This window comes from Ixodes scapularis, unplaced genomic scaffold (assembly GCF_016920785.2).
Source record: "Ixodes scapularis isolate PalLabHiFi unplaced genomic scaffold, ASM1692078v2 PGA_scaffold2__306_contigs__length_199485367, whole genome shotgun sequence".
Taxonomy (NCBI): domain Eukaryota; kingdom Metazoa; phylum Arthropoda; class Arachnida; order Ixodida; family Ixodidae; genus Ixodes; species Ixodes scapularis.
In genome coordinates, this window is record NW_024609857.1 from 18,403,922 (window position 1) to 18,416,747 (window position 12,826).

At 45.1% G+C, this 12,826-nt stretch overlaps 1 protein-coding gene across 1 annotated transcript; it reads right to left on the reverse strand.

Annotated features, from left to right (window-relative positions):
- Positions 1–1,923: 1,923 nt before the first annotated feature.
- LOC115313456 lies at positions 1,924–9,141 on the reverse strand. Its single transcript, XM_042291223.1, has 3 exons — positions 9,063–9,141; positions 8,062–8,936; positions 1,924–2,019 (listed from the first exon to the last, which is right to left on the reverse strand). The coding sequence occupies exons 1-3, from the start codon at positions 9,139–9,141 to the stop codon at positions 1,924–1,926; spliced, it is 1,050 nt and encodes a 349-aa protein (XP_042147157.1).
- Between the last annotated feature and the right edge of the window lie 3,685 nt (positions 9,142–12,826).

A 12,826-nucleotide genomic window follows, 5' to 3' on the forward strand; every position in this document is an offset into this window, starting at 1 on the left:
CGTTGTGACTCTTATTTCTGTACCTGCAAATAAATTTGGGAAACCGAAACAATCATTCAGATTTCTTCCCTTTTTCGCCTCTGGAAAGAGAAGTGACGTCAGGGAGCACTGTCGGTATCGGTAGGATTTAGTGCACACTCAGTGTGGTTCCCGTGGTTCGCTCTAGTGCACGGCGGTCTGTGAAGAAAAGCTGGAAGAAATGGACGAGAACGCCGCGCTCGTAAACGAGTTTCAGCTCCCGTTCAGCGACCTCACGCCGACTGAACGGGAGATGCTGCTAAGGACGCAGAATTCTGGATTTGCGACCGATGCAGCAATGCTGCGTATTGCTGCATCGGTCGGCAGTTTATGCAAACTAACGTCGCCCGATCGACCGCACGTCTTTAACCGACCTCTCGCGCAATCTACTACTGCACATAAACGCGGCATGATTGGTGAGACACCAGTTCGCAAAGCGAACACGAGACGATGCACAAATCCAAAACCAAAAGTCCGCCGCCCCCCCCCCCCCCCCCCCCCCCCCCCCGCTCGTACCTCTTTTTCTTTTTTTTTTTGTCCATGGTCGCTCGATGCTTGTTACGCGCCCGAGGTAGCAGTGCGGGATGCGTTCAACCAGTGACAAACGGAGGGATCCCTTCAGATTATGATTTCATACACGGTATGAAACCTATTGATTCCCAACTACAACTTCAAAATATTATCCAACGTTCAAATAAACTTTTTTCATCACATCTCACCACCGAAATCAAAACCAAGGGCGCGTCTATCGTTTGAACCAATCGCCACACGAGGAGCCCGTTGTCGTCACGCTTCGACGGCGCACTTTAGTTCACCTTTCTGCCGCCGCCTCGGTGGGGTCTCAGGCATCGTTCCCGGCGCTATTATTATCGCGCCTGTTTGCTCGATTGGTGCGGCACCCAAACTTCTGTTCGTGCTAGAACTTGGTCAACAGTATCTGAGACGTGCCTGACATCCATTTCAATCGTCGAATAAAACTTCGAAACTGCCTTTATGGTCTATTTAAGGCGCTTCTCAGTGGCGGCCATAGCTGTGCGCGCATGCTGATGGCGAGCTCCCGCAGTCTTTATGCAACGTGGATTGCGCATCAACAAGATTGGCGGTCTTAGCACTCTAAAGGCCAGTTCACACATGTAGCAGAGCGCTGCAAGCGTAGCGCTGACGTCGCACCAAGTGCGAGCTGACGGGAGCGTTCTCCAGCTCTTTGTATCGCACCGTCAAAATTGTTGCTTATGGCAAAGAGGAAGTGGAGGGGCCCTTCAGTTTGAGTGTAGTTTGAGTGAGGTTTCTGAATTCGGTGGTAAGGCTCGCGAACGGAATACTACTTTGCATTTGTGTAGAAAAGTAGTGCGCAACGGGCACGTCACCGACGTTCCCGCCATTTAATCGCATAGCTCGAACCTTCGACTAGCAGTCGAAATTTTTTCGCCGCATTGATACACACGTTGGAGAAATATAGCACGTGGTTCTTATCTGGCTCGTGGTGGAACCGTTGCGTTGAAGGTTACAGCTTCAACACTTCGTCCATTTTTGGGTGAGACGGATAGAACTTTCTACAATAGCTACATTATTTGAAAATGCCGACTGCGTTACTAAAGGCTGTTTGAGAAATAAACCGGTTAGCTGAGTTTGAGACGTTCTCTGTGTCTGTTCCTTCTACTGAAAGTTCTTCCGATTTCTTCCACCGCACTCTCAGGTGCAATACGACATGATTAGCTACCACCAGCTCGCCTGCACTCTCACCGTCTTTTCACTGCGTTACTATGCAGGATTTGGGAAGCGAATGGCGGCGCACAGCAGAAGACTGAACTGAATGAGGCTAGTTTGTTCAAGCGAAATGAGCTTTGTCATTTGTATTCGTTGTCGTTACTTGTAGAAAGAAGTAACAATGGACTTTAGTCACCTTTAGTCCAGTAACTGGAAAACAGCAACAATCCTTGCAACGCAGGTGGAAGAAAACGGCAGAGTGAAGTTGGAGAGGGAGATGTTGGAAGCATGGAGCTGCAATGTATCAACAGTCATCAATCATCTCTCCGATACGCGTTTCCTCTCCGACCTGATTACCTATTTACAATTGACGCAGCTGGTTTACACGAGCTAACGTTCGGGTTTGTCTATACTCCGTTCATCTGTACTCCTAAATGGGAGGGGAGCAGGAGAGGAGGAGGGGCATAGCCCCCTCTCCGTACCTTCCCCTCCTCCTCCTCAAGAGCTGCCCTCTAATTCGGCATTAGGAGGAAATTGTAAGCGGCGTTCATTTTTTGTTTTACTTTTCCTTCTTTCGTATTTTTTGTGTTATTACATCGTCTGATGTAAAGGGACCACCATCACTTTCTGTCCTTGTCTCCCATTTCAAACAGTGCACAAATAATAAAAATCATAATTATCATTATTATTATTATTATTGTTACTATTATGATTAATATTATAGCTCTTATTGCTATTAATATTATTATATGCGATTAGATGAGCACGTGAACGTGCGAGAGACTGCGCGTGTGGAATTTCCAATGAACGATTAGTTGTCAGCACGGTGGAAGAAACAGATTTAGGTGATGAATCTGGCCGCTCTTCCTGCGGGAAGCGAGCGACCAGATCATGTTCGGAGCTAGCCTCGAACCAGGAGTAGTTATTTTTGCGCCGCGGCGGTGGGCGCTGAGGTGTAAGGTCCCTCCTCGGCGGCCATAGTGTCGGCGGCGTAGCGTGCTCGACTTTTCCGCGGTGTGATGGTGTGGTTGTGGTATGCGGCCAGTGGCTGGCCTCGTGTTTTGCTTTGGTGCTGTGTCAACCACACGTGCCACCATCGTGCACGAAGGTGAGCGAAAGAAGAGAACACAGATTTACGGACTCTGTTGGCTTGGTGGCGACGTGGCGGTGGTGAGGTACAACAAGAAGCGGTTAGCGAGGGAATGCGGGACCACCGCTGGGAGATACAACCGGAGCGGTCGGTTTGGGAGGGATCCCATACTTGGGCGCCATCTATCCCCGTGCGGGTGAAGCGCTCGGTGCGCCGAACGTAATCTGGTCGCCGCGTCGGACAGATTCATCACCTAAATGTTAATTCCACCGTGGTTGACAGTCAGCGTCTGTCCTCTGTGCTCCTTCTACTTTTGCCCGCCCTTTTGCGCTGTTTTTAATAGTGTCGTTCAACAACTAGCAACCCAACAATCCACCCTTTTACGATAAAATTGGTGCAGCATGATTATCGAAGCAATGTCCCACATGGCAAAGGCAACGCACTAAGAGTATAGCAATTTCTCGTATTTATGAAATACTTTTCTATGTGTACTTAAAGCATACTATTAGATTACGAATAATATATAATACGTATACACTGATTGCACTTTGAAAGACTAGGTACAAGGGCACCGCTAGAATACGAAGTACACCAAGTGTATATTACTGAAGGTATGCCAACGACGCACTTCAAGTGTACTTTTGTGTTTCATAAAACACTAAATTGACATACATTTACTTCTAGTTTTCGTATGGCTTTTATTGAGGACGGATTTTTCGTTAAGTTAATGGTGGAAGTGATACCTTTAGGGGCGAGGGCTTGTGGGTTAAAGCTGGATGTTGGTGAGGCATGGGGGGCAATTGGCATATTGTCAGGCGTAGTCTTACGAATACTACAGTTTCTAGTGTCTGTAATGGGGCTATGGAGTACAGTTCCATAGGCTCATAGTTGCTTTCTCATGGAGTATAAAACCACAGGGCGAATCCAGGGTACCTGATTGAACTTTTTTCAACCACGTCACAAATGCGCGCCTCACCGAACACATGATCAGCACACGTTTTTTCACCTCTACGCGGTAGAGAAGGGAGGAGGAAAGCGGGAGAGGGGGGTGGCTCGACGGTTGGGTAAAGAACCGCCATTGTTTCACGCGTACATGGATGCCGACACGAGATGGAGATGAGACCTCGGGATATTTGCTCCCTGGCTTATGGCCCTATCGAAATCAGCGCCATTATCTTCGCGTCGTCCTTCGACACGCGATCTATTGTTTCGGGCCCGATGCTTTTAGCTCTCCACCACGCAGTGTTGGGTGGTTCTCGCCGCCAAAACCTGGTTGTTTCCCGCTAAATGTCATGAGCCATCGTGTCACCGCCGTCCTCGGTGGATCGTAAGTAACCATGACACGTCACCATCAGCAGTGCTCAATTCACTGTCACGAGGCTTCTTATCTGAGAAATAAGCGCGAAAGTGACAACCGACACGGTGGTCTCGTGCTTGCTAAACATCGGGACGTTCAAATAGGCCAATCAGGGCTATGAATTTGCTCTGTGGTCTTACTCCGCGTACTTCTGCAGCATTCTCAGCCCGCCAACTAGCCCAACTACATGCCTTGCCGCCATGGAAGTAAAACCAAGATATCGGGGTCGTTGATCAAAGGTAACAGACAAACAATTCCACTGGCCGCGTAACACTTTCTTTGTTTTCCCTGCTGAAAAGCTTTCACTCTCCCTCTATCTTTGATCCTAGTCTTTACGAAAAGCGTGAGGGTTAACGAAGCAGAAGATGTTTTCACTTGCCGCAGAAAGCCGACTTGGGAATCAAAACATGGCTCAGTTCGAAGCTGGAAGCATACGCGATGACACCCTGCATGGAACGGCACAGTCCTAGCTCCCTTTCTGATGTCGCCCCGCTCGCGAGAAATTGATACGGATGATGATGGTGATGTTAATAATTTCATTTCATTTCATTTCATTTTCATTTCATTTATTTAGATACCTTCATAACACTATAAGGTGACGGGTCGGTCGAAGCCAGTAGAGGCTTGAAGGACAGAACCCAGCAAATGAAATGTCACAGATAGCATAGAAGAAGTCCGTAGAGCACACATTTAAAACATGTATCGCACTATGTGAGAAACAGAAAATAATCACTCACAATATCCCAGCAAACATATTAGATACAACCTATAACACAACAATACATTATTGAAATTGTACAATGAATTAAATCGTAAAACTGTTCAATAGATTTTTCAATTTTCTCCTATTTGTAGCTTCAAAGAAGTGGTCGGGGAGTCGGTTAAAAATGTATGGCACATAATAAGAGCGCTCTCGCTTACCATATCTTGTGAAACACCGGGGGATTATGAAGCGATCACAGGTACGCAAATCTCTGCGGGGCACAAAGGGATGTTTAAATTCGCTACACCAGAAATGAGAAAGAACAACACATTGCAAAAAAAGTGAATGGAAGTTAGGTAGTTGTAGAGCCTCAAAAATGTCAGCTTCTGGTGCAAGATCATAATGATAACCAACACTTCTTAACAAATTCCTAAGGATGCGGTCAATTTTAGTTTGCCATATCTCTGCACAGTTACCAAATAATGTGATGCCATACCTTAGTATACTATAAGCAAGAGCAGTAGCAATTGATTTTCTAACGGCAAATGGCAGAAACACCCTATTATTGTAAAGTAAGCAGCACACACTGCGAAGCTTGCCAGAAACATGGGTTAAATGCGTTGACCACGACAAATCTGAATCAAAGAATATGCCTAAGTACTTAACAGTGTCAACATATTTCAGGGAGCTACATGTACAATCAAGGCAGCTGGATCTGTGTAACATAAATGATGAGTCCAATTCTACAGTCTTCAGCGGATTCCTCAAGCAAACAAGTCTGGTTTTGGATGTGTTAATAGTAATATAATTGTCATAAAACCAGTCCATTAGACGTGCAGAATCATGTTGCAATAACTGCACAGCTTAACGGTAATTAATGTGACTAGAGACAAGTAAAGTATCATCCGCATACTGAAATATTTTGCAACTAGTGAGCCTTGTTGAGATATCATTAACAAAAAGATTAAATAACAATGGAGACAAAACCGATCCCTGGGGCACACCGGCTTTTAGCATCAGCCGAGCACTTTTGAAATTTCCTATAGATACGATTTGGGAGCGGTCAAGAAAGAAATTTTTAAGCAATGCAATAAATGGTCCACGGAAACCGTAATTCTGCAGTTTAAAAAGAAGCATCTTATGAATGACCGTGTCAAAGGCCTTGGGGACATCAAGAAAAATTGCACATGAACATAAGTTTCGATCAAAAGCACTGTGTAGTAGGTCAGAAAAATCTTCCAGCAGTGGTTGAGTGCCCTTTCCAGCAACAAAACCATACTGGTTAGGCGACAGGATGTTGTGAGTTTCAATGAAGCTGGACATTACAAGATACAAATGCTTTTCCAAAATTTCTCCAATGCAAGGTAATATAGAAATAGGGCGATAGCACTCAGGCTTGTTAGGCGATCCTCCCTTGAAAACAGGCTTCACAAGTGCTGTTTTGAGTTCAATTGGAATGACCTGATTTATCATGGTGAGAAGTACGTGCTGAACATGTCCAAAGTTTCGGCAGAGATCATTAATACGAATTGTATCAACACCAGGAGATTTATTGCGTTTTAAAGAAAACAAAATGGAGTGTAATTCTTCTATTGTGAGAAGAGGAAGAAACGCCGAGTTTGATAAACTAATACTTGCGCTCGAGGCAAGCGGTTTGAAATCGCTGTCTCGCGCAAAGCCCGATGACGATGCAAAAAGTTTGTTAAAGTCGTTTACTACTGATTGCAGATCTGTGCCGAAGTGTTTTTGAAGGGAGTCAAGAAGCGAAGCCTTTTTTCCGCGCCCTGTAAAAGAATTAATCAACTTCCATGTTTCACGTGGATTCGATCTTGCCTCAAAGAATCTTCGCTGAAAGTAGCATCGTTTGGCAGACCGTATAATTGCATTAGCTTTGTTCCGAGCGCTTCGATACTCTGCTTTTAACTGCAAATTGTTTGGTGAACGACGGGAACGTGACCACAACGTATCTTTTTCTTTGATTGCAGTCATAATATCAGAATTAAACCATGGCTTATAAGACCGTCGTTTGAAATTAACCCTTTTCTTGGCGGCACAATAAAAAGATTCAAATACCTCGACGAAAGCTTTATAAACATTGGAAGGTTCTATGGACCCCAGGAGTTCGTTCCAGTCAAAGGCAGCGACCAAAGCATCGAATAGTACCGTATCCGTTATTGAAATCCACGAACAATCGCGCCTGGTTTCTTGCTCTTCGGGTACCTGAGCGTCTAAACGACATCCAACAAAGTAATGATCGGATAGTTTCTGAGTAATTACGGCGGATTTTACAGACATATCCGGAGCACGAATATTGATATGGTCAATACAGGAAACTACTAATTTTTGAACCAAAAGTTCTTCTCTTGTGGGTAAGGTGATAATATTTTCAATGCCATATTTTGATAGCAGAGTCAGATAATCAAAAACTATTGATTTATTAGGTTTAAGAGTATCGATATTTAAATCGCCAATGACGCAAAATTGTCCTTCCGTACGAAACTGGTTAAGCACAGCATCTAATTCAGCAAGAAAGAGCGAAACATTTTCTGAGGGAGGCCTGTAAACCGCTAACAAAAATAAAGAAAAACCTGCCAAAGAAATTTCAACAGCCAGTGTTTCTGCATGGACAAGAGATATGCTCAGAGGCGACAGTAACCATTTATCTTTAACGTATATAGCAATCCCACCACCTCTACCATGATCACGGGTATAAAATGACTCCTTATATCCATCGAGAATAAATTGATTGCATTGCAAAGATGACACACCAATTTCAGTTAGAACGAAAACATCTATCGACGCGGTAAAGGTATTAATTACTGCACGAAACTCATCCCAGTGTTTACGCAAACTTCGAATATTTACATGAATAAGTGTTAAAGAGTTATTAGAAAGAGGGCCCAAAAGCTGAATAAATGAACTAATGTCTGGAACAGAAAAACAAGTTGTCATGTTTTACACCAGTAGCAGAAGGTCGTTTTTTGTGTTGATTCGAATGGCTGGTGCGCCTTCGGCTTTCCTAGCAAAAATCTTAAAGTTCTTGGTCCACACAAAACGGTATCCTTTTTCTTTAGCCCCCGTCCTCGTCAGCCAAAAAAGCTCCTTATTCGCAGATGGAAGGTTGTCGTTGAAGAATAGCTTTGGTTGGTTTTCTGATTGGCACAGCCTGTGAAGTCTACCACGTGCCGCCATCCAAGCGTCTTTTAGGGTGACAGAGGCGAAGCGAATCAAAATAACCGGAACTGAGTCCGGCTTTTTGGTCAGACGGTGAATTGCCAGGATATCTGACGACTGAGGTGTTGGAAGGTTAAGGGGCCTAGCGAGATCACTTATGACCTTCATTAGATCCTCACCGTGAGAGAGCGGAAAACCATGCAGTTCCATGTTGGAACGACGGCTGTATTGTTGCATGTCATTAAGCTCGTCTTTCAGTCTCTCAATGGTCTCCGACTGCTCTGTCATTGTTGCCTTAACCGTGTTAACCTCCTTTTGAAGTTCTTTAACTGCCTCTTCATTTGTCATAGCCAGAGCGAGCACGGAATCGTACTTCAAGCTAAAAGAGTCAACAGTCGTTTGTAATCCTTGGACCGTGTTGCGAAGCTCTTCGACAGCTGGTTTTAAGGCCAACAACTGATCAACCTTAGATGGAAGAGGCAACAGCGTCTCCACACTTGTCCTCAATGAAAGGAGCTGGTTAAGAGTGGCATTGATTGATGCCAGCTGACTGGTGAAGGGTGCATAATCTACAATCTCCTCCCTGCTGCCGTCGGTACGGGAGGATTCATCTACTGAAATGTCACCGCTAAGATCGGATGGTCTGAGGGTGGCGCCGGTACGGCAAGTGGAACACTTCCAAGTTTCTCGCCTGACAGCGCCCATCCCCGCGTACGTCCCATCTGCGACGCCGGAACAGGACTTACCAAGATGGTAACCCCTTCGGCAAGATGCACACGTCAGGGGTCTGCCATCTGCCGGCAGAGCGCGAGCACATTTGGCACAATCCATTATTAGGGAATGCCAGCACACAGCGGTAAGGCAACACAGACACCAGTCAATCCGCACTTCTCGAACAAGTGTAGAACGAGATGAGGTTGTATACGAACACTCCACGTGGCAGTTTTGTGCTGAGCTCGAGCGCAGTTGCTCACCCGTGAAACTGCACGACACAGAGAATCAATAGGTGATACCTGAAGGAACGGGCTTGCGGTCCTCATAGATCCTGCCAGCCGTAATCAGAACGGTTGTTGCAGTACTTCTCGCCGCCATATATTCTTGTCACTCAGGTCGAACTCGGGCGCACGGTGCTCGGGCGTGAAGCTTCAACAAGAAGAGCTCCAGTCGGAGAGAACTGCCGTAGAGCGTGACGCCAAGGGATGTGGTGGAAGCTTGCCTGTGAAGTCGATGGTCAGATCAAGACGATAGGGGCCTTGGCGTGGGAAATGACTGACCCCGGAGTGACACGGTGCTTGATAAGCAGCATGAATAGCTTGCCCGTCGTAATGATGCTTTAGAAGTATTAATTACAGGGGAAAATATGAAGAGCTCTTGAAGTGAACGACCGCCCTGTTGGACTTCTTCTTCTTCTCCTAATGGTACTTACTACTAATGGTAGTAAGAGTAATGCTAATACATTTATTTGTGACGCAAGAGCATAATAATAATAATATTAAATATTATATTATTAATAGTATTATTATGGGGATTTTATTACGCAGTAATTATGTCGTTTTTGAAACTATGTGCATGTTTCTTTTCATCAAATTTAATTGCATTACAGTGTAGGTGCTGCACGATGAGCTTGATGCTGTTTGTGTGGGGGATATTGTAATGATTGTAAATATGACCAGTAGGGTGCTGTCCCAAAAGCCTTTACTGGCTTTGACAGACCCGTGCTTCGACTTGAAGAATTACCTGCACAAATAAATATATTATTATTATTTATTTCCACAAAACAAACATTTTCCTGGATGGCGTGCCGGCCGGGCAGAAATCAAGGTTATTAGATTACCTTAGCTGCGGAACTCCCTCGGGAAAGGGCACTCCTCTCACCCACTTCAGTCTGTCAGTAAACATTTATTATTTGGCCAAAAAAGGAAAGGGGAAGAAGAAAGTGGAGCGGTGTGATCCCCTTCGCGTATGTCGCGCCGTACGTTCGGAAGACTTGGGCAGGGACTTGCTAGGAGTTGAGGGGAAGATGGAACTTGCTATAACGGCCCCTGCCATGCTCTTGCAGTCCGTAGGTATAAGATTCGGTGTTTCTGAACATGATTGTAAACCTGAGACTGGGGCAGAAAAGAGAACACAACAGAAGGTAGAAAAGAGGAGGCAACACAGTGCCCAGTGGTCAAGGTACAACTACTTTCTGCGTTCAGCAAGCCAGATGACTGATTTCCTCTGGTGGTCCAACATCCCACACCTGAAACATCTCCGCACCAAAAACAAGGAACACCAAGGCGAGTGTGTCACCGTGCTGAGGAATGCGTCGCTTCCTGCACACCTAGGTAAGGTCCTTGAGAAGGGTCCAAAATTCTGTACGACGCCCACAAGGCAAGGCGCCCACTTGTTATCTACTGTTCACGACATCGCGGCAAAAGCTCCAGAAAATGACAGGCCGCGATGCATCGATGACTGCGTTGATGTGTTACTGAGGGTGGGTCCTAATCGTGCAAGCGAGATTAAACTTTCAAGCATTGTGGGCCATTTTCATCGTAACAATATGAAACTGTTACTGTCCGACAAAGAGGGAGGATTCGTTGTGGCACCTCAGAACATCTAACTAGAAAAGGCGGAGGTGGCCTTGGGAAAAAATTTCAACCGCCTGCCTGACTTCAAATCGAAACTTGTCAAGGCCAAGGCTCTACAACTGTGCCACAGGCTGGATTTAAACCAACTACGAAAAAAAATCATCGCATCCAAAGGCAACCAAATGGAAGTTTTTTTCACGGCCAATACCCACAAGGAAGAATGTCCTTTTCGCGTAATTGTGACCGAGAAGGGATCTCGGCAGGGTGAAATGTCGTGGTACCTCCTGCGTCATTTGTCTGTCCTCCAACTTGATGACCCATTCTTGATTTCCAACTCAGAAGCAATGATTCAATACCTGAAAGACGACTCAACCCAAACACGATATGGGTTCTCCCTAGATGTTGAAGACTTATTTTACTCAATACCACACAGAGAATTGTTTGACACCGTCAGCGAATGCATCGACACCAATGGAGCCCTAGGTTTTCAAAACACCTGTGGCATACCAGTTGCGTCTTTCCTAGAGCTTTTGAAGTTTTATTTGTGCTCGACGTTTGTCACTTTTTGAGGAGAAACTTACAGTCAGAAAAGAGGAATATGCATCGGGTCATGCGTAGCTCCCATTTTGTGTGACATTTTTCTTTCAAAGTGTGACAGGGGCATATTCCAGGGTTTGACGTCCTATCCAGTCGCACGCATATTCAGATACGTTGACGACTATCTTGTGCTCATGACAAAAATCCCTGACGCAGACGACATCACCATCATCAAGAACATATTCCTAGGTCAGGCCCAAGGATTGAATTTCACCCACGAGACTCTGACTAACAGCAACCTCCAGTTTCTGGATACGCGACTCACCTTTCAAAATGACCACGTCTGTTGGATGTATACACCTAGATCCAAGAAACGAATACTCCAATATGAATCTGCACACTCAAAACTAGTCAAAAGGAGCATTGTGTCTAGTTGTTTGAGCGCTGCCCTGAAAAAGTCTTGCATTCATTCAGCAAAGGAGAGCTTTGACGCGCAAGTATCAAGGCTCAAGGCGTCAGGCTACCCCACCTCCATCCTGTCTGACGTTGTTGAATGCATGATAAAACCAAACAGAACAAGCAAGAGAAGTGGAGAAAGAAGAAGTCGACCTGCGGTCGTCCCTTATCTACACCGCATCTCTCACAACTTCAAGAAAATTGCCTCTAAATACGAAGTGCCAGTTGTGTTTTCAGCCCCCGACAAGCTTAAAAAGCTCTGCCCCAAAGTCAACACCCCACGCACAAAGCCTGACAAATGCAGTGTTAGGCACGGCAACAAATACGTCAACTGTTGCAGCGGGCTAGTGTATTTGATCCCGTTCACCTGTGGGAAGGTATATGTGGGACAGTCGGGAAGAGGCATCAACGTAAGGCTCAGAGAACATGCGCTATCTTTAAAATCCTCTCCGTCGGGGCATCTTGCTCTACATGTGAGGGACTGTAGATGCGCCCTTCTACTGCCCAGCACAAGGATCCTCAAGAGGTGTCCAGATAAGCGAACTCAAGAAATCCTTGAGGCTGAAGTGATTGCGACCAAAGGAGACGACTGCATCAGTGCTCCTTCGGTGACTTTGACATCAAAAGAATTAGAGTACATGAAATATTTTCCTTAGATATTCTTAATTTGCTTTACCTTCCTCTTTCTTTTTTTCTTAATATATTCACTGTCATTTCTTTCACTGTTACTTTAATCATGCCCACCATTTCCTATTGTTTTTACTAATTTTCTTTTTTTCTTTTTTCTTTTTCTTTTTCAATTCTCAGTCTTTTCAGATCCTTTCACTCCTTTCTCATAAATATTTCTAACATTTAACGTTAGGGTTCTTCATCTTCCTCATCTTCCGAATTAAAACGTCAGTTGCGAGTAAGCGCTTGTCCTGTGTTGTCTCCCTCTTGTCCTTGTCTTTTGCGCTTTTTTAATTTTCATAACTTTTCTGTCCCAGTCTTAGGTTTACAATCATGTTCAACTTGCACTAGCTCGCCTGCACTAACTATTTTTTCGGTGTTACTCTTCTCAATCAGGTGTAGTCTGAATTCCTTGGAGTTCAAAGAGTAATGCATTTGAAGCAGATGTAAGATTGGTTTGATAGATGTTTGGGAGCACGTAAGACATATTTTGTACTCAAGACTCGCAACGCTTGCGTTGCTTTCCTCTCGCCACAAGTTGCGCT

Coding starts and splice junctions, on each gene's coding strand:
- LOC115313456 (XM_042291223.1), bottom strand. CDS start 9,141: ATGGCGGCGAGAAGTACTGCAACAACCGTTCTGATTACGGCTGGCAGG. Junction 8,937..9,062: donor CCGCAAGCCCGTTCCTTCAG/GTATCACCTATT, acceptor TTGTTCGAGAAG/TGCGGATTGACTGGTGTCTG. Junction 2,020..8,061: donor TAAAAGACGCTTGGATGGCG/GCACGTGGTAGA, acceptor GATACATTGCAG/CTCCATGCTTCCAACATCTC.